At 41.2% G+C, this 22,744-nt stretch overlaps 1 protein-coding gene across 4 annotated transcripts in view; it reads left to right on the top strand.

Moving 5' to 3' along the window:
- The window catches only part of GRIA1 (glutamate ionotropic receptor AMPA type subunit 1), a 527,971-nt gene extending 513,224 nt beyond the window's left edge, over positions 1-14,747 (top strand). For 2 of the 4 annotated variants that reach the window (XM_086931263.1, XM_086931261.1), the window contains exons 15-16: positions 6,845-6,979; positions 11,975-14,747. In XM_086931263.1, the coding sequence (XP_086787389.1) occupies positions 6,845-6,979; positions 11,975-12,163 (324 nt within the window). In that variant the 3' untranslated portion in view covers positions 12,164-14,747. The remainder of the gene's footprint in view (positions 1-6,844; positions 6,980-11,974) is intronic. The other 2 variants (XM_086931264.1, XM_086931262.1) reach the window with 1 other exon arrangement.
- The last annotated feature ends 7,997 nt before the right edge of the window (positions 14,748-22,744 follow it).

Here is a 22,744-nt window from a genome sequence, read left to right as displayed (position 1 = left end):
GAACAATTGCGTCTGATCCTTAAGAATTGGCCAAAAGGAAGATTTTGGCGAAGATTTCTCGGGTGATTGCTGGTGTAATGTAATGCCCGGTTTCGATCAGTTGCTTTCCTAAATAGCGTTGTCGCCAATGTGCCTTCCAGCTCATCTACAAGATACCACGGCATTCCTCAATAGACTTACTAACATCACGTTTGATCCAACAACTCAGCTGCTTGTTACAATGGACGTCGTCGCGTTATATACGCAGATTCCCCAAGAAGAAGCACTCGAGGCTTTGAGCTACTTCTTAAACAACAGGGAACGACCGGTAAGAGTGCCCACGGATTTTATCATCTCTCTGGCCAAACGAGCACTCCAAAAAAATTTTTTTATGTTTGATTCTGATTTTTTCTACCAAATCAAAGAGGTGGCCATGGGCTGCCCCTTTGCTCCAGAATTGGCTGTTCTATTTATGGGCCTGTTCGAGGCTAAATTCATCACGGACAATAATCCTTTTAAGGAATGTATCAGTCACTATATGCGCTATATTGATGAAGCATTTTTTATTTGGAATGGGACAGAAGAACACCTCAAACATTTTTTGGAATGGCTCAACGGACGCACTCAGGACATCAAATTCACCATCAATCACAACAATCATCAAATCACCTTCCTTGATGTCAAAGTCTACGCACTGGAAGGCACATTGGCGACATCGCTATTTAGGAAAGCAACTGATCGAAACCGGGCATTACATTACACCAGCAATCACCCGAGAAATCTTCGCCAAAATCTTCCTTTTGGCCAATTCTTAAGGATCAGACGCAATTGTTCTGTTAAAGATGAATATTTTGATCATGCCCAAAAATTATCGGATCGCCTTTTGGCACGTGGGTACCCTAAAAAACTGCTCAAAAATGCCATGCGTAGAGCATGGTGGACCCCACGTGAGACTTTGCTGGAGAAAAAGAAAAAGCGAAATCTTGAAAGAACTGTATGTGTAACGACATTCTGCCCACATGCAAATCAACTAAAGAAGGCCATTAATCAGAACTGGCATTTAGTGAGACATCTTGAAGACACTCTACTCCAACCACCACTGTTTGCTTTTAAAAAAGAAAAAAGCATTGCCAACTTTCTAGTCCGTGCAGCAGTCCCCATAAAGGAACCACCTACACTAAGAAATTTACTTGGCCTACAGCCCATACGGGGGCATCATAAATGTGGCACTTGTGTGTGCTGTGACAAAACGATTGAGGGTGATGTTTTTTCCTACAATGGCACATTTTGGAGACACAATACGTTTACTAATTGTAAATCTAGAAATGTTGTCTATGGAATCCTATGCCCCTGCCAAAAACTGTACGTCGGCAAGACATCTCAGGAAATTAGGCAGCGCATCTGCCAGCATAAATCAAGAGTGAAAAAAGGTGTGGCGAATGCACCACTCGTCAGCCACTGGACTACGGCTGGACATACGGAACAGGACATCAAATGGACTGTTCTGTCTAAACTGGATCTAGACATCAGGGGCGGCGACATTGAAGAAAAACTGTGCCAACGGGAAGCTACCCTCATTTTAAAATTTAACACGGTCCTAAACGGATTAAATGAACTTTCGGAAATCTCTAGAGTCTACTAAAAACAACGTGGATCATGGTGAAACTTCAACTCCCATAATCCCCTTGTAGATCATGTGACCGGACCTAAAAGCTCGTGATCGCGCCCCTTTAACTACTGCTCCCAACCGTTCCTAGAACGTGAAGACCGGCGAGCACAAAGAGACGCCACCGATCTACGCTCTGAAAGGAGTTCAGATAAGGTAAATGCGGCTACGCTGCCTCGCTCGATTTCTGCTCTCCCAATTCCCGTACCTAAGCACTAACGCGCGCTTCCTGGTTCTGCTTTCAGCCAGCGGCTCTTGAATTTTTTGATCGGCTCCATCCAAACAATCTGCATCCGCACCTCGAGCAACTCGTTACGCTCTAAGAGGTACGTAGCGCCCTGTTGAGCCCTCAGCCGACCCGTTTTTTGTCACCATCCTTCAATGTAAACCATTAATGGGGCTTGTTCTTTCATGTTTACAGCCCTTGTTGTAAAAGCGCCCGTTCACGATGGCTCCCTGACAACCTCGACTCCATGCAGTTCGTTTTAAACATTTGATGTTTAAACCACTTGATACAGGTATTTCCCTCGCCTGAATCCTCTCCATGATTCACCTATTTCTGATGACTGTAGGTTTGTTTTCTGTCCTTTAATACTAATCATAGACTAACTCTCTGTTCACAGCCACCACCGTGACTTAACATTGAACACACACAGGTAGGAGGCTATGTTTGGCTTTGAATGGTCGCTGTTTCCACTCTTTAAATTTAAATTTAAATATAAACATACTAAAGGAAATTTCTTTCCTTTTTTCAGATTCTCTGGTCCTGATGAGAATCGGACAAAGGGTCCGATTCGAAACGCGTCGACCTTGTGTACCTTTTGTTGTTAGGTTTTGGTCAATAAGGAATACATATTATGTTTGTCATACAACTGTCGTGATATTAAGTATCTTTTCAACATTTTAAGTGTTTCCCCGATCTGTTCTTGATTTTGCTCACTTGACCCCCTCCCCCCTGTTCTACCTTTTCTCACATGCACATTGTTTGTTATGGTATGGAAGGAATACGAGTGTGAATGTGGAATGACTGATGTGTGAAAGCCGTATGCCCAACTCACTGACTGCCTGTCCTACACTGTAATCACTCACCCCTATCTGCCTTTTTTGTATATATATATATATAAAATGTAAAAAGTCCTTTGTCAATTTTGGTTTGTTTATAAAAATAAGGTATTTCTGAATATAAAAATAAATACAATTGATAAATTTCTAAAACCGACTAGCAATTGAGTCATTGTTAGTCTGGGTTCCAATTCAGTTGGCGATGGTCTGGTAAATCAACCACAGTATTTGCACTCTTTTTGTTTATTCTAGTATTGGACTCTGCGTTACTGTGTATGAGTCAAAGCCCTTCTTTGTTGTTTGGAACTTTTGGAAGCATTTTATGTGAGTCTTATTTATGTTAAATCACTTGCAGAGAAAAGCTAAGCACTACATGCACATGCATACATTTTTTTATCAATATTTAGAAAATGGGGCAACCCAGTAGCCCAGGGACCATGGCGGGACAAGAAAGTCGTCCCTTTGGGGGAAGTGTAGCCTGGATTTCCAAAGCAATAGTATTGTAAACAAAATGTTTTCTAGTTTTCTTAATTATGTAATTAATGTGTTTATACATGGTAAATATATTCAACTAATCCAGAAAAAGTTCATGAAAATATGATACATTATTTACATTAGTCAAAAGATAAGGTGTTCCTATAAAGTGGCAGTGCAGTGAAAGTGATCAATGTGATAAAAAGTGTTATTGTGCTAAACACTGATATATATATATATATACACACACACATTTGACTTATTGGGGTGATATGTTGTTGTACATGGCACCCATGTAATGAGTGAGAAATGTGGTCAAACAGAATTTAAAATAAGTCCACATATGTTGTTGATGATGTTTCAACGCTTTGGCATATTTACTTTGAGCAGGGTCGTCAGCAGGACAAAAGAAAGAACAGGTGAACCAGAGGATTGGGGTTGAAGGACCCACAGCAAATGATGTGTCAGTCTTACTTGCACGGAAAAATTCAGCAAGTAGCAGAGGTTTGTGGTACAGTGACCCACAACTGTAGGTGTGTCAGTCTTAGTTGCATCGGAAAACCTCAGCAAACTGTGAGCAAAGGGATGTAATGAAGCAGACAGAGGATTATGGTACAAGTATTTACATCTGTAGATGTGTTGGTCTGAGTTGCGTGGGACAGTCTCAGCAAACTGTGAGCAAATAACTGCAATGATTATTGGACCGGCTAGGGTGGAGCTTCTGGTGCTTCTTGTCTTCAAATTGAGGATAAAAGTGAAATGCTGGTTGGGCGGACCAGTAGAACCTCAATTATTCATGAAGAGAATTGCCCTGTGTGTAGTGGAAAGTATAGACTTTATGCACCCCCCTCTCCTTGTATGAATCATGTATTAAGAGGCGTCTAGATGATGGCCGTGCGTGAGATTAAGATTCATTAAATTTTCTCTCGCCCAAGTTTCATTATAACTGGAAGTTAGAGACACAGCAGGCCGGTCGGGTCCGTCTACTCCTTCTCAATGTAAATAATGTATCATATTGTCATGATTGCCGTTTCTGGATTATTTGAATATAATTACAATAAATAAACGCATGAATTGCATAACTAAGAAAACTTGTATAATGTCCTTTATGATACTGTTGCAGTAGAAGCAGAAGTTATCAAGGCAACATATTTTCACATTACCCACGAGGAAAAACTAAGCAAGATCTGATTTCACATACAAAATGCCGGAGATTCACCAATAAGCAACTGCCATGCATGAGAAAAAATCTACGAATGCGTAGGATTAGGAAAAACAGGAAACTCCATCTGATACAGTAGGTCATTATTCGGGAACCCTGTAATCTACGCTTCCATAAGGAAAAGTTTGCATAGGTCTAGTTAGTACATATGTGCGTAGCTGGGTTTGTACAAAGTTTTTGTCATGCAAGAGTAGTCTTGCGAAGTTTCCAAACATTGGCCTACCTGTAACTAAGAGCTTCCTCCTTTTCCAATGCATCCTCTCACGTTATCTTGCAAGAGTTAGTTGGTCCCTAATAAACTACAGTCAACTAATATGACAAACTATAGGTACTTTAATTGTTGTTTGAGCTAACTGCATGAATCAAAGATACGTTGAAAGGGGAAACTATGCAGAGTCCTCTGTTCTAAATGCACTTCTGCTATGCACTGTCGTAAGACTTGTTTCCACTGTATCTTCTGTAAAGAAGGACCTAGACCCAGGACATTCCATATCTGTAGATGCTCTCCAATGTCTAACCCATGCCGAGGAACACCCCTCAAATCAAGACCACTGGAGAGGTATTCAATGTTCAGGTTCATTTGCACTTATTGTTTTGCTGCATTTTTTGTATCATGGCCCATCAACTCTTGTATACTTTCTCCTGAATTCATTATAAGGCCAAAGGGTGTCCATCATTGTGTGGCCTATCTATTAGTTCCTGCAATTTTATCTTCTGAAGTGAATCCCACCTGCTTCTGTTGGGGTGTTACAGGAATCACTTAGTGCATAAAGAATCATTGTCCTCCCTGTGGGTCGGCATAAAAAAGTCACTTGACTCTCATGGCCAGTGGCACAGTATTTCAGCCTTGCTGATGCGGGTACTTTTTCTCCCTGCGCTGCCTTGATATCATATTAACACACAGTAAGCACAGCTCTCAGTGTCTCCTACCAATACCTCACCAGTAAGCTCCTTAATGAGGTGGATCCACCACGGAAAGAAGGACAGTCTGCTCAAATCTGGTGTGACATCACAGTCTTGAGAATGAGAAGGTGGCACCAAATATGCTGGCGAGTACCATGTTAAACTCCTGCTTTAAATCTTATCCATGGCAGGTGGCAATCTTCATTTTTAATGTAAAATCCAAAATCACTGGGATAGCAAGAAGAGATCCAATATGATATGGAACTTCTTCCCCGTCTCCGTAGTCTCCTTATTTGCTTTGAAATTATTTGCCAGAGCTCACTGGAGGCTCACTTCTGTGCAATACCATTGTCCAAGCTACAGTGCAACAGGATTCTCCAAACTGGAGGTGCAGTTAGCATCCCTTCCCCAAGGTATAGTAGTGAAATACCAGAAGAAGACTGATTCAAGTCGAAAATGGCTCTAAGCAAAACATTTTTTATGTGAACCAGCAGCACCCTGGTATTGCGTGAGACTTTACTTTTTTACCCCAGATGTGAGCGTCTGCAAAACAATTACACAAAATCGCTTAATGCTATTTTAAAGGAAATGCAGGACTTTTGAATAATGCAAGATTCTAGAATTTCACAAATTCCCCCGTCGTAAAAAAAATGTCAGCCAAAAGGAGAAAGAAGAACATTTATAGGCTGTGAACTGAGCATACTTTTGCGTGGCAGTAGTATTCGGTTTTTAACTGAAAAATAGTCAGCTCTTCCTCTTTAGTACAAATTATGAGGTGTAGACATTTTATATTTGCAAAACCCTCCCCCCATAGGCTGCTGCACTTCTGAGCTCCAAGGAAGAATGATCTAAATGGTCTTTGCCAACCACTCATGCCCCCTAGGGAGACATCTGTCAGGCTTGTCTAGCTAACAGAAGAGTAAGTGCTCACAGGCCTCTGAAACTGAAACTCAAACTTAAGTGATTGAGCACTGACAGCAGCCATTTTGAAAGTGTGCATCATTGGACTCTGCAGCTCCTACCTTTTTCATATCCAGCTCAATCTGGATTGATGAATTGCCTCAGATATTTTTTTTTCTCCAAACTCAGTCCCCTACTAGGACCACATCATGCATATTCGAGTACATTAAAGTTTTTTTTGCATTTCTATTATTTCATTTTTCAATATTTCTGGGGAAAGAATTTTCCACTAATTTTGACACACACGAGTATGGCCAGCAGATGTTTGGAAGCAGAGAACAGATTTAAAGGCTTCACACTTTTCCAATCCACATGGTAGTATCCAAGTTGAAATTAAAACAAAGAAATTCGTGAAGAATTGCAAAAAGTGGGGGAGATTGCTGGGAAAGGGTTGTGTGGTAAGAATGGGGTGATATCTTGTGAATAGCTGTGTTTTTGTGCAATAGAGGAGAGGGGGGTTATGAAAGAATTATTATTCTGTGGCAGTGTTGCATGATCTAATTTATGTTTTTTACCCCCTGCCCCTCCCCGTTCGCCGGGGCCTTCTCTTTCTTTTTCTCTTGCCTTGCTGATCCTAGGATAAGACAAGCGCACTCAGTCTCAGCAATGTGGCCGGTGTCTTCTACATCCTAATTGGAGGGCTTGGATTGGCCATGCTGGTGGCTCTCATCGAGTTCTGCTACAAGTCAAGGAGTGAATCCAAGAAAATGCAGGTGGTACCACGTACTAGTGTCCACCTTTGCCACAAGAGAAGCCTGGCCCTTCATTGATGGGAGTAGGGGTTAGGAAATCAGGAGCAGACGGCTACCCACGTCCCTTCCTCATGATTGCAAGATCTAGGAGACATTAGGTCTCGTTTGCCCAGCCAGATTTCTTCAGAACACAAATTAATTGGCTTCTAGGCAAATCCATCATAGGAGGAAATTATAAATGCATGCATTTTAAAACAAAAGGTTTTCATTTAGAGCTCATTAGACAAATTGGGTGCAAAATGTTTGCACAGACAACGCATGCTCCGTGTTCCTGAAATATTTTAGTGCCTGGTCCAAAGTTGACAGCAAATACGTGAACAACACAATATGCATTTGTGCCATTTATAATTTTTTGGGGGGATTTTGCACTGCCAAAAGCTAGACATAAGTCCAAGTGCAACCCCTAACTCCTGTATGAAAACTACTTTTTGTACTAGTTTTTGCACTACCACCAAGGGCCCACAACGAGCCAGCTCACCCCAAAAAGATGACCGGTTTGATATGATAAAAAACAATATGAAAATGTAGAAATACATTTATGGAAGATAATGAAAAATCAATTCAGAAAATAATACATGTGCGTTGTATGCACAATTATGAAGAAAGCATTACAGAGAACACCCACTTATGAAGCTTCTGGACAAAAGCAACTCTAACGCTAACACTAACCATGACTTAAAAGATACGCTACCCTAACTAAACACACCAACCAGAGCTCGAACTCTAATACTGGTCCTAAACCTAGCGGTATCATTTATATGATCCCTATTCACTACTCTTACTCCACAAGTATTACCTAACCCAAATACCAACCCAGTCCTACCCTTAACCCAATATCTAACCATAAACCTATTCCTAAATCATTCCTAACCCCATTTTGAAAATTTCCTGCCCTACCACAATACTAACAGTTCAAGGGTAAACGTAGTTTACAACGCAGTGTTTACACCGCACGACCTTTACCATGCTGCCTTTACAACGCAAGTCGTTACTACGACTTGCGCTGGATGGCGCTGTTATAATATTGTAATTAAATATTCCAAAACCTTCCCTACTGTTACGTGGACTGGCGTTGGAATATAAAATTATAATATTCCTCAATCCGCGCCCTCCAACGCAAGTAAAATCCGCCATGTAAAGTACCGCGATAAAAATGATCGCGTTGTACTGACATACATCCCAGTTCAAGCACCCGTGGACCCAAATCTAATTCTAAAACTAAAAATCCAACATGTTCAAATCATGAATAGGGTAGTAGTTGTTTCCAATGTTTAATGATTTTCAAAATAAAAGCTCCTAATTCTTGCTTTTCTCGATCTTCGCTTTCTTTCATTATATTTTCTTCATTCGTTGTTTCCTCATAACATTTTTTTCCCCATTTTCACATAATTCCATACAGGCTTATGTATATTCCTCCCAGAAACGCCAACTAGCTTATAAAACAAAATTCACCCCTTAACAGAGTAGAAGACATCTCCCTCCCCCACGATAATTAACGTCTTTGTCACCACAACAGCTTACAATACAGTACTATACAACATCATCAGATAAAATATAAAACTAGAGGTAAGGTTTGGACGAAAAATCTCCACCTACGCAAAGATATACATTCACACTAGTCATAGTTACAAAAGCCTTCTTACCAAACATGAATGTTACATCATGCACATCCAAACTTGTGAAGGATTCTGGTTCCTCGCTTTGTCAACTTAGCCGGCAACCTATTCTTCCAGCAATCCTCCAATGCAGAGAAAAGGACCTCCTTGATAAAAAAACAAAAACCATTGCACCCCTGACCCAGCAAGGTACCTCTGTGTTATCAACATCCAATGCCAATCTAGGAAAAGAAGCAACTGATTCACAAACTAAACATAACAATACATGTATTATGTAAGGAGATCGGTGCTCAGTGATTTAGCACAGAGGGCACTCACAGATGGCACTCTTAGAAGCTTGAAGAGGGCTCATACGAGTGTAAGGCAGGGATGCTGTAGCTTAACTCATTTTACTGGATGTGATCGTTGCCTTTAATGCCATACATTAGCAAGTTTAATAGAAGTCATTGGACTTGACAATGAACACAGACAGGTGCAATTGCTCCTTACATAAGCCGATAGTCTTATGCGTTGGCAAGAAATGTCACCAGAACCATGGACCACATGCATCAGACAATTTTGCGTTCACAAACGGGCCAATTCACAAAACCTGCCTGTTACAAATGCAAAAACGTCATCAAACCATATTTTGCGACCTGGTATTTGAAAGGGTCGTGTTTAGGGCGTCCCTTCCAAATAGCCAATCCTAATGGTGTGTATGAATGTTTTGTGACCGTGAATGCGGTCGCAAAACATTCACATTTTACCACCTACTTCAAGTAGGTGGTAACTCATTTGTAAATGGGAAGGATTCCCCAAGGGACCCTTTCCCCTTTGGGAATGGTTGTAAAAATGTTTTTAAGAGTTGCCTGCTCTTCAAAAATGAAAAGAAAACTTTTCATTTTTTTTTTTAAAACGCAATCTGTTTTCCTATAAGGAAAACGACCTGCATTTCAAGAAAATATTGCTTTATTTAGAAGCAATCACAGACATGGTAGTCTGCTGACCCCAGTCGGCCACCATCCCCATGATTTTAAAGAATCCGAGGGGGTCACAAATTGCGATCCACCTCATTAATATTAATGAGGTTGGTCGCTTTGCAACACACTAGAAATCAGTATATAAAACTCTAAATTGGAAAAAGCAATTACCTTTTTGTGATTCTAAGAAAAACACAATCAGGTAATCACAGTTTACAAATTTGATACATGTGGCCCTAAAACTCTTACTGAGTGCGAGAAAACAGCCACCTTTTCTCTGGTTCTCTGTGCAGAACACTCTTCGGATTGTGCGGCTTGGATCTGCTGTGGGGGAATTGTCCAGCCGCAATCTGATTTCCTTTTTCTAAGTCCTGTCATTCTATATGGAGAACGTTAATATATGGAGAAAGGCTACTCCGAATAATGCATAGTCCACCCTTTTCATTACAGCTGTATGTTTGAACAGGGGTAATATGGCAGGCATGAAGGGGCAACTTTGAAGGAACAGTAGCAGGCAGGCAAGTCATGATAGATACTCTGACATAACCTACAAACCAGTCCTTCACCTCCATGCAGAGATCTCAAAGGGGCACATGCATCAAGTGCGCATTTTGCGATTTCTAAATAGTGAATTTTACTGATTCGCTATTTAGAAATCGCAGAATGCAATGCATGTAGGAATCACAAAAAAATGTGATTCCTTAAAATTCCTTAATTGTGACTGGCAAATTACGTGTTACAGTTAAGGAATTGATTCCCATTCATTCCTATGGGCCTATAGGCCCATAGGAATCCATGGGAATTGCATGCACAATTTGCAAGTACTCCATAGGTACTCACAAAATGTGCATTCAATTTCAAGAGTGCCAGGATTCCAAAAGGATACTCTGTTGCACCCCTGAAATTCCTCTTTTTCCACATGTTGCGCACACACATGCCCCAAGGGAATGTGTAGGTGTAAAATGTGACTTTGAAAAATGCACTTTAGTAAGTTTTTCAAAGCAATCGCAAATTACCATTAACTTTAGTTTGATGATATTTTGCAATTCCTAATAGCGAAGTCGCAATAATGTTTTGCTTAATGCTTTGCATTTAAGTAATCAACATTTGCAATTCCTTAAATGCAATTGCAATTTAAGTAAACACAATTTTAATGATTCTATAAGTTGCAATTTTTGCATTTGAGATAATGCATCTCAAATGCAAAAATACCAGTCGCAAGGGGTGAATCTGCCCCTTTGCAACCAGTTTTTGGTTTGATGCATGGGGCCCAAACTGACCTGAGTCAGCTGTGAGTGACTCACTCATTTTTAGTTCACCCTTCTATTTTGGCACTTCTGAGTTTTATTTTTGTCAAGTATCAGAAGACCTCAAAATAAATAACATTTCCAACTGGTATTGGGTACACATATGGTTACCTAATGGGGTATAACATGCATAAAAGATCTTTGATCTAGTTATGCAGTTTTTCATATTACATTGCACTCATATTTTCTGATGGATAAAAGCTGGTGGCATTGGTAAATTGGCAATACTGCAAAACCTCAAACACAAATGCCAAATACAATCCCCTCTAAAAGGCCACATAACAGTCATCACCCCCAAACAGACAATACAGTTATGCATAACTCATTCTAATTGAAAACACCACCCATCTTATAAAAAGATAAGTGCACCTTTAATAAGCCGAAAGACATAACTTGTTTTCCTTATAAACCCTGTATATGCATCACGTAAATACAGAAGCAAAAGTTAAGTGACCATACTGTATATGATAACTTGGATTGCTCATCACACCCCTCAATTTTGGAACCAGACACAAAACCAGGTACAAAGAACTTTGCCGACACATGGTGCACCTGGTAACTGCATGCAGGATTTTTCGCACCCTATTTTGTCTCAGGGACCCAAGGACCTTTTAATAGGACAAAACCGACCAAGCCAGTGCCAGATCGAATGCCAACACGATTTTTTTGCAATTTCTACTAAGTATTTTTAATGTTAGGGTAAGATATATATGAGTGAAAATATCCCCTGTATTAGTAGAAAAATACATCCAATAATGAATCTGCACATGATGCTCATTGCCCGGCCACCCTAAATGAAAAAATGTCATCCTAGACTCGGTATAGAAGCAAACAAGGGTGGACATCCAGGTTTTCATTTTAAACTTGTGCTGTTTCTTAAACTCTCATAATGGGAAATTGACTAGTAGTGTCAGAAAATTGATTCACAGGTGTTGTAAAAGAGTCACTGTTCTTGGGGCTAGGGGCTACAGCAAACACATTATTTTACAAATGCATGATTTTGTATTTATGTTGTAGTGAACCTTATTGCCATGGTTAAGGACAAGGGGGTAACCCCGTGGTCCTCCTAAAAAGGGTTTCTGTTTGATTCCCCAGCAAACTGTCACTGAGACAGTCAGGATGGCCACACTGCCTCGGGCCTCGGCAGGAGCTAGCAGTGGAGAGAATGGACGAGTAGTAAGCCACGACTTCCCCAAGTCCATGCAGACGATCCCCTGCATGAGCCACGGAGCTGGCATGTCCCTCGGAGCCACGGGATTATAAAGAAAAATACAAGAAAATATGAAATGAAGCCACCTGACAGATGCCTCGGGTTTGAGTGGATCCTCCTCAGCCCTGGAATATAGACTTGAATCCAGTGGAAAGGGCACCTCCAAGAACACAACTTTCTCTTTTGTTTCGCTTCTGATTTTGCTTTTGGATACAACCATCCACAGTATGAAGGATGAAGCGACAGAACAAATGGCAATAAAGAGGTGATGGAGAGAACTACCCACCTTTCCAATCCAATTGGCAGAATGACATTATTGGGGTTTTAGCAATGGTGGGTGTGTGCCATCTGTCAAAAACTTTACAGTGTCAGGGTAATGAGGGGTTTCCCAGTTATATGTGATCCTCAGTCATATTTTGCAATTCTGAGATCTCTCAGAAATGTGTCCCTTTTATTTTATTTTTTTCAGTGGCGATCAATGTGGAAGTCTTTAGTCACTTGGAGAAAAAAAGCAGAATACAAAAATTAAGGAAGATGGGGGAAGGATGCTGTGGACAACTGAGCGTAAGTCATGGAATTGTGAGTTTTCAGGGTAATATACTGCTGCAGGATGAGAAACACAGCTGAGATTTGAGCCATTGAGACAATGCAAAGGAATTCTTCATTTTTCCTGCCGGATGAAGGGCTGCCATTTTTTAAATTTTTTTTAACATAGTGGGGTTGTTGATTGTTTCGAAATCAGAGAAAGGGGAAAACATCTTTTTTCAAATGATACCGAGTGGAAAAAGGAATATTTCGGACTAAAGGAAAGGTACGGAATGCTGCTTGGTAGCTGAGGATAAGCCGGAAATCAGTTGGATTTCTGATATTACTGCTATTAAGGCACAGATGTAGAAAAACACTGTTACAGCCAGGTTCAAATAAATATTTGTAAAAAAGCAACCCTACAGAGTAGAGGATACCACGATCTGAGCAGCATCTGTATAAACGCCACAGAATGTATCCTTCAAATTTAATGCAAGTATAGTAGACATCTCAAAATGCTGTGGATCCCTTTCAATTGTGACCTAATGATCATCCACATGCTCTGTTGGATGGTAAATGGTTCAGAGTTCTCATGAAACCTCCATTTGAAATCAGTGTTACAACAAGAGAGAGTCATACCCCGCTCTGGTACTGATGCCAAAAAAATGCCAGAATCCTGGAAAGTACACAATTTTGCTTCTTGACATTAAATGATTTGCACACAGACAACATCAAGGTGACTTCACTGAGCATCTCCCAACTAGAAGAGAGAGAGAAATATCTCACAATTACGTTTCACCCCTGGGGCAGAGATAATGATGGTATGTTGAAACACCTCACTGAAAGGAAACTAGATCTCATGCAGAAAATAAATTACGCCTTGAGAGATGGATATTTCATGAGCCTCACTATCGCTACGAAATGTTTCTTCAATGGGCAGAGGAGGGTGCTAAAAACTCCCCAAATTCTTCTGAATTCTTCTGGGCTTTCATGTAAGGTAGAAGATCAAGGAGACATCTTTTCCTGAAAAATTTCTTTGCACCACAAAGGAAAAGAGTATGATAGTGCATTGCTTGGAGTGTAAATTGGTAGTCAAGTATTAAAGGTAATTGCCTAAGCCAGATGTGCGCAGCCGCAAAGAAATCTGACTTGCATGCATGATGTGATGTGGTGCATACTGGCAAATTTGTTAATTCTGGATGTTGTCAAGCAATTATTGAAATGGGCACCTCTAGGATTTCATGCTAAAATATCACCATGCCTGAGTCTCACAATCAAATCATGTAGATGTTCTCTCACAATCTAACCTGAACAGATGTGGTTTCTACTCTCCATCAGCAAATTCTTACTTCAACTTTCCCCATGCTTGCCAGTGGGCTCTGATGTGTGGGATGAATCTTCCTGTCAACTCTCTACTGACTCAATTAATTTACAGAAGTGTTCAAGAAATGGAAAGAGATTTCACTCTGCAACTTCCAGCTTGATGTCTCAGCTTCTAAAAGATGTATCTGCTGGGCCTGGAACAATAGGCGCCCAGTGTTTCTGATCTTTGTTTTTTGTTGTTTCCTTTGGTTGTGTATGTGCATAGACACTTGAGGAGACACCGTTGGATTTAGAAATATTGCTTTCAAAGAAATTGTTCATCATACAGCTGGGAAAGATGGACATGGAGAGTAACACAATACATAAAACACACTCTCCTTCACCCAAACACGACTGCAACACAAATACATCAACATATACACACATACACACACTTCTGTGGCTACCACTGCACATACTCAGATGCTCTACGTACAGGGGAAAAGGTAATCTACCTTTTCATAGAACTGCAAAGAAAGTTATACAGCTGGTTGTCTTGTCAAGGTAATCGCAACCCCCTCTTCAGGAAGTAAAGCTGATGATGCCTCACCACCTTAATAGGATTCACACTTGTGATTGGTTGCAAAAGGTGGAAATGGCATATGTAAAAGTGAGCTGCGAACACATTCACAATGAGTCATTTGTTAACCTGGGAGGGTGTACAAGAGAAGATGGGGCGGGCGGGGGTTAAAAAAATGAGACGAATCTGGAAACAGCTATCTTGTAATATGTATTTTTACTACGCTTTCTAAAAAAGAAAAAGAAAAAAATGAACAAATGAACACATGTTTACAGTCTTGATTTTCTTTCAAACAGGAACATACATATTGTCCATGTTTAGCTTTGCATTGTGCTTTGTGGTTTCATAGTTATTAATATTGATATCATTACTCAATGTTCACACAGTGCACTTCTGCCAGTTTTGAGGCTTGTAGCACTTAACCCTGCTTGTTTCATTGCAGATTGAAGCATGCGTGTATGGTTGGAAGAGTATGTTGCGAGTGTGTGGTTGTAGTGTGGCATATGAGGGAAGAGCTCAGTATCACAGTATCTTGTATAAGGTTCGGTACATTGACAATGCCGTTTGGCATGTAAGACTTGGGAAAATTCCAAAGGAGAAGTAGCATGGTCATATGTACCTACATCTAGAGCATTGCTTGTTTCCTCCACCAGGTTCTTACAAATAACGCAAAGTTCAGTCTTTGCATAGACAGACTGTCCCTAAAAACATGACCACTCATGCGCATGGCTTTGGTTTCATAGACACCTATGTCCCGTCGGACATCAGAGCTGAAGACGCTTCCAGGCTGCGGAGACTTGAGCCAATGATAAACAGTCCAATGGTATGAGGTGGATTTCTGGCATGACTTGAGGTGTTTGTTCCTGAGCTATCAGTGCACTGGCACTGAATTAACATGTGCCAGTTGTCGAGATTAAATGAGCTCTATTTACAATTTCTCTATTGTAATGAGCAATTTATTGGTGGCAGAAGAAACATGTTGCAGATAAAGTGGGTCTGTGATGTGAGGAGTACTGCATTGAGTCTCTCTGTTCAGTAGGTATTTGAATGTTCTACGAGTGCAGGTGGTATTTGGTGGCTTTCAGCTCTGGCTGGTAGAGGGACTGGTCCATAGTCATTGTTAAACACTGGATTGTAACTCAGATTTGAGGAAAGATGTATCGAAAGCTTGTCATTGATCCCTACCGTGTTGTGGTGGTACGGGCTCTTGTAGGGGTGGGTGAAACTCACAGATTTTCACTCTGTAGAATTTGATTACATTACAGGAAAGCTCTGTGAGATTCTGTGGCTTCGGCGAATGGGTGGAATTAGGCACGTTGTGCTTCTTCCACTGATTTGGACCACAGGGAGCTAAATCAGCATGAACGGCACCATGTGGCACGCCAGAGGGCACTATTTCTTGAGCTAATTTTTCTGTCACTCAAGTAGATTTTCTACTTGAGCTGCAGCTTTCGGACCGAATGCCAACAGTCACGACCTCCCATGCCCACCTGTGTTGGGGAAATCTTGCCTGGTGCTCTCCTAGAGACCAAAATCATGCGCTCATAGACTTACCGTTGTCGAGCGGCTTTTGAGAAAAACTCCACGATGTGGTCGTTGGCAGAATTTGGCTGGAACTCTGCCTTACATGCATAGCACACAGTGACCTGTAACTCTGCCAATTCCGCCAGAATTTATCACCCACCTCTAGTTCTGCACAGATTATGTCTTGAAACGTTCTGACCATTTGTAATGGATAATGTGCTGTGAAATAGTGGAAAAGATTTTTTAAGCCGTTGTGAATCACCAAGGCCCACGATGCTGTTGGGCATATGGCGTGCACTCTCCTGCTTCTGGGAACCTAGTTTCTTTGGGCCCGATTCACAGAATGAATTTAAGACTCAATCCTAAACTTACTACTGTTTTGTTATTCACAGATTGCACTTACTACTTTTGGTATTCACAGAATGAACTTACTACTTTTGGCATTCACAGAATGCACTTACTACTTTTCGTATTCACAGAATGAACTTACTCATTTCGGTATTCGCAGAAGTTAGGACTACTAACTTTAGGACTCCTAAATGCCTTCTGTGAATACCGAAAGTCTTAAAATTAGGATTTTCTCAATTTAATAGTAGTAACGTTAGGACTCCTAACTTTAGGACTCCTAAATGCCTTCTGTGAATACCAAAAGGCCTAAAATTACGATTTTTCTCAATTTAGTAGTAGTAAAGTTAGGACTACTAACTTTAGGACTCCTAAATGCCTTCTGTGAATACCGAAAGGCCTAAAATTATGATTTTTCTCAATTTAGTAGTAGTAAAGTTAGGACTACTAACTTTAGGACTCCTAAATGCCTTCTGTGAATACCGAAAGTCTTAAAATTAGGATTTTTCTCAATTTAGTAGTAGTAAAGTTAGGACTCCTGTGAATACCGAAATGAGTAAGTTCATTCTGTGAATACGAAAAGTAGTAAGTGCATTCTGTGAAAGCCAAAACAGTAGTAAGTTTAGGATTGAGTCTTAAGTTCATTATGTGAATCGGGCCCTTTATGTTTAAGAGAAGATGACAACGAAGAGAATCATCCTTTATTCATAAGGGTTTCTGAGACAGAAGACGTGATACAGCCCATCAAGTTTAGATACGTTTAGACTAAGGCATGTGTGGCCTTGTTGTGCCTGAACATGACGTAATCCATGATCTGCAGAGAATAGACACTTCAACAAAATTACCTGAGCCCCACTTTCCAGTTTCATTCTGTGATGTTGGAGGCAGTGTCTGGGGTTCATTACAGTGGCAGCACCTAGAAATAGCTAAAACACAAGGAGTTATTATCAGCATTCTTCCAACAGCAGTGGCTGGGGTCAGATCTTGGTCCATATTTAAGGTGCATGTATATGTAGTTACCTTCTTCTCAAGATGGAAGTATAGCAATGGTTTAATGACTCTTTGTGGCAGAGGTGATCAACAATTTTCCTCATACTCACAGGTTCTGAATTTCATAATTTAGCAGATCATTCTGGGAAAGAAGAATTTCCGAAGCTGGACTTCTGGTATTTTTAGATATCAATCTGGAGCATGGTTTTTGATCTGAGTGTCCATTTAGGTTGCTACACATGAAATCTCTTCTGCAGCAAGAGAGGGTCAATGCTGTTGATGGCACTGTGTGCCATGCTTTGAACCTTGAATAAGATTTGTTGTGCTCCAGTTGCTATTGGGAGCCAGTGAATAACTTGTAAGGCTGGAGTGGTGTTATCTAAGGCTCTTGCATGTCTTGCTGCAGGGTTCTGCAACTTTTGGGGCCCGCACAGGTGGTAATTGTGTGCCTATGGATATATTGCTCAGCCTCATACAGTGCCAATTAAAACTAGTGCAACTATTGTTTTTTTCTCTCAGTGGAAATATACAGGTAAATGTAGATTTTTCACAGCCTGGTGGACTGCCATTAATAAAATCCAGACTTCCTGCCTACCAGGCTGTGAGAAATCTACATTTATGTCAGGACATGGAGGCTAACATTATGCAAGTTTAAAGTGCTGTTAACACATAATGAGTTGCATTTGCAACAAGTCTAAAGTAGCAACTTTTAAACATATTCTCATTGGACCAATCTGCAGCTCTAAGGATTTCTTGCAAACCACCGCCCAAGATGAAAGCTTTTGATGCTGATGTAATCCAGAGAAATGTGCTCCAAATCTACTGACATCCGGACTAGTCTCATTACCTCTTTCACCCACCTTGCCAAGGTGGGGGCGGGGGGGGGGGGAAACAGCATCTCATAGGCCACCTGTGTGAAACCAACAAATGCACAACATTTTTCTCAAACTTGCTGTTCTTTTTAGTACTGTTTCAAGCATTTAACCATAAAAAGCCTTTCATTCATCTCAAAGGAAGGGTTAGAAAATAGTGGTAGACAGAGTCTTTATATTTCTTTTAACATGAAATAAACTACCTCTGGCTGATAGGACCTGCTAGTGACATCTAGGGCACTTACATCAGAGGTTTGCCTAAAGCACACAAGGCAAGGTAAAATTATCAGTTTGTAAGAGATATGTTTAAGCCTCAGGCACAGTTATTTCCCCAACTTACTGAAACTTTAAGACATCCCTAGCATTCACACAAGGAAGAGAACTTTGCTGTTGGTGGGTTCAGCACCTGCATGCTACTTATAATTTTCTTAGTTAGTAAGTTCTGGCCAACAGATACACCATCTACCAAGCAATGTCCAACTGCAATAGCTGATCTGTAGACATTCACCGTTTTCTAGGATAAACCAGAACCAAACAATTCTGTTAGATACTTAATCACATACTAAATCAGTTGAAAAGGGGTAGTAATTCCATCGAATACACCAACAGTCCCATTTCTTCAAAGCCATTCATTATGCTTTCATTGTTCCGGAAACCCACAACTCAGATATGAGTTGGAAAGCATCTGCTAAATGCCCTAGGATTTACCACTGTCTCCTGAAAACATCCAAACCATCAGAATGAGGAGACCCTGTCCCACTCAAGTATGAAATTCTCCCTCTGTTCCTAGAATTATGTCACTGCCATTTTCAACATGAATGGAAACCAAGCCTGTGACCTCCAACATGGAGTTAGTACTACTGTAGTTTCCCTGCATCCGCATACTTACAGAAGGCTGGACCTCTTAGCAGCATGGCAAATAGAGGGAAAGCATAGGGTGCCACCCCCTCCAATCCTGAAGGAAGGCATCTAGGGGCATATTACCAAGCAATAGTGATAATTATCATTTACCATGAAAAAATTATCGCCGAGCTCCGGCGATTTTTATCGCAGATAAACCATTACCAAGGTTTATCGCAAATGCGATAAAAATCGGCAGCAATGCATAAATATCGCTGAAAAGTCAGCGATATTCATGCATTAGCGAGCTAATGCTCTTAGCCATGTTATCCACCTCCCATTGGATAACATGGCTAAGAACTGCTCAGGGCAGGTTATAGCTTTTGGAGATATTTGCGCTTAGCGCGAATATCTCCAAAAGTTGGTAATAGGAGATAGCGATGTTAGCGACTGTTTCCAGTCGCTAACATCTTGGCATGCCCACTTTGCATGTCATTAGTGATAATTATCACTGACATGCAAATTGGGGCCCAAGATGGTCGCTATCTCCTACTAGCTGTCGCTAACTGGTGTTAGCGACAGCTAGGTAATAGGGAGATAATTTTATCTCCGCTTTCTTGGCTTTTAAAGCCAAAAAAGCAGAGATAAACCCCCTTGATAATATGCCCCCTACTTCCTAAGCCTGAGGATCTGGTCTACAACTGAAGAACCAGTTGTTTGTTCAGTCTGTGCGCAAAGAGGTCCATCCCGAAGGGACCCCATCATCTACTGGATACTTAGAAACACTGTCCTGTTTAACCTCTGTTTGTGTTTGCTGGAATCCTTGAAATTCTGGGAAAACCAGTCCACCACACCATTTCTTAACCAAGGAATATGTTCCGCCACAACAGAAATTGCTTGCTCAAACAGTACTCCAAACGTTCTATGCCAAATCTGCAAAGCCTTTGGAACATGGATTGCCCATCACTGCTGCAACATTGTCCATACAAAGCCTCAAACAACATCTCATCATTCCTTGGGTAAAGCACAGTAATGCAAATGAACCTGCTAACAATTCTGAGCAGTTGATTTGTAATCTCCTCTCTTGAACTGTTCAATATCTGCTCATGGACAAGTTCCCACATCTTGTTCCCCATCCTTCTAAACTCGCACCTGACTCTATCACTATTTCTCGTTCCTCTCCGAAAATTGCCCTGCCGTTTCATGCTTCTGCGTTCTTGAGCCACCACAGCAGCTCATTCCTTGAATTCTGATCCAGGGATAACATCTGAGAGTACAACTAACTAATCTGCAAGCATCTTGTTTTGAGTCTCTGGAAGGTATGTTAGTGCAATGGTCCTGAGAGTATTGCCTGAGTGATTGAAGGTAACAGGACCAGTATCCTTGCTAAAAGCCTCAGCAGTATCTACTCTCTTCCTAACACTCCTCAATTCCCTGCGTAACTTTCTTAGTTTTTCTCTATATTGCTTCAGCTCTGCCTTAACCATGTCTACAATAAAGACCAGAAACTGCATCTCGTGACTTGGGATTAGGCAATACTTCTTTTGATTTATCACAAACCCCAGCTGCTCTAGTAACTGTAAGGTCATTTCTGTATGTTTCAATATTACCTCCTTGCACTGCCCCAGGATTAGATTGTCCAGGTAAATAATCACTAAGTCACTTCCCTTGCCCAGAGCCAAGTTGCTACCCAGCAAAGTACTTTGGTAAAGCACCAGGGTGCTTAGTAGAGGCAGAACGCCAGCCTGCAGAACTTCCAACTACAAAATATTCAAAAATGCATCTTTGAGATCCAGCCTTGTTAGCCAATTCCACTTCCTCAGAATGTCCCTTAGCAGGTAAATCCCCTCCATTCTGAAGGGGTGATAGACCCCCAACTCATTTAGCTCCATTATGTTTATCACCAGTGTCATACATTTGTCGACCACAAATATATATAGTTGATAAACCTATCTCAGTGCCTAACATCTCCTGAATATCCCGTTTTGCTAGAAAATACTCTATTCTTGTGTCACTAACCTTGAATCTTCCTTTGAGAATTTCATTTCCCAAGGTGTCTTCACCTGAAATTGGTGGTTTATAAACTCCAGTTTGTATCCCCTGACAATGTCTAGGACCGGGGGATCTTGCTTTACCAGCTTCCAATTCCCACACAATCTGGCCAACTGCCTCCCACCTATATAGGGATATCTGAAAGGTCTTTCAAAACTCTTCCCTTCAGAAAATTCTCTTTGCCTCCAATATCCTCTGGAGAAACTGACCTGACGAAAGAAGCTCTGGTGGGGCCCAAAGCTCGTCTGGGCGAAGCTGTTGCCATGTTCCATGAAGGGTTTAAGTAAAGCCTGACCTCGGCCGGGGAACCAACCCATCGTTCTCCTGGCACTGCCAAAAACCTTATCCTGGAATACTCTTTTGATGTCCTTCTGTGGTTTCTGTATGAAGCTAAAAACTCCTTCATACTTGGCAATATCCTTAATTAGTTCATCTCCGAAGAGATTCCCTTGAGAGGAAGGGACCCCTTCCTTAGTCGTCAGTTCAGTCAACCTGGAGTTGCTCTTGAAGATGATGCTCTTACTTCTCTCATTATAGAGATCCATGTTAGCATTCCTCAAGAGGCGTATGGCCCTTTGGTCCCAATGGCGCAACTCTTTGGGGTCAACTAGTGTATCAATGAAGAAGGCAACCTAAGTCATCTCAAACATTTTGGTCAAAGGACTAATAACATCCAGCATATGATCCTGGCAGGACTTCAAGCCCTTGTCAAGCCCCTTCCTTGTGTCTTTGCCACTGTTGTTAATAAATGCCACTACTTTGGCATCCAAATCTGAGGTTTTTGTGAACTTATCAAGGAGGGAAGGGCATGGGTACTCGGATCTCAGCCTAGATCTTACTTCCTTGGGATTCTCCCTTCGCAGCCAAAAGATGATATACTCAGCAACGTGCTGGAAGTGTGCCCATTCAGTGGATAAGCCATGCCTAATTAGAATCGAATTGAACATATCCTTCCCAGGGAATCAATAATACCTATCTTTGATCCTGAGGCCTTGGATGCCTCTTCTGATGTTCCTTTCCTCCTCCTTCTACTCATGGTCGGAGTCAACATCAGAGGAAATCAGCGGAAGATGTGAGATTAATCTCAAGCTCAAAAGCCTCATCGCTGTAAATGAAAATAGGAACATCTGGGGCTTTTTCCTGCCCATCTGTAGTGCCAGAAGCACTGATCCTATCAAAGGCACTTTCAAGTGTCAAATCCTCCCCAGTAAATTTTGATCTCTTTGGTTTTTTAGCCACACTGTCACGATAAGCCCTTTTTCTTTGGGTCTTACCTACTCATCCAAAGCCTTCAGGTTGCTCAGTGTACTTTAAAATCTTACCCATTACAGAGAATGCTTCAAGCTTCCTATTGATGGTGTCATCTAGCGGCCCCATCAATTTCCCAAGTGTCACATTAACTATATCCTCCAATCTTCCTTCAGTTCTCCCATCCAGCTGTTCTTCAGACATGCTGTCACACCAAAGAATCTAAGGTACCAGAAATAATAAGGCTAAACCAACCAATGCGGTAATAAAAGGGTTAAGGCAGGATATGCTGACTAACACAGTGAAAAGAGATGCATGAGGGGGCAGCTGGATGAAACAAAGCATGTGAGATGAAT

The sequence above is a fragment of the Lissotriton vulgaris genome, chromosome 7 (genome assembly GCF_964263255.1).
Source record: "Lissotriton vulgaris chromosome 7, aLisVul1.2, whole genome shotgun sequence".
Taxonomy (NCBI): Eukaryota; Metazoa; Chordata; class Amphibia; order Caudata; family Salamandridae; genus Lissotriton; species Lissotriton vulgaris.
This window is presented reverse-complemented; position numbering and strand designations above follow the sequence as displayed.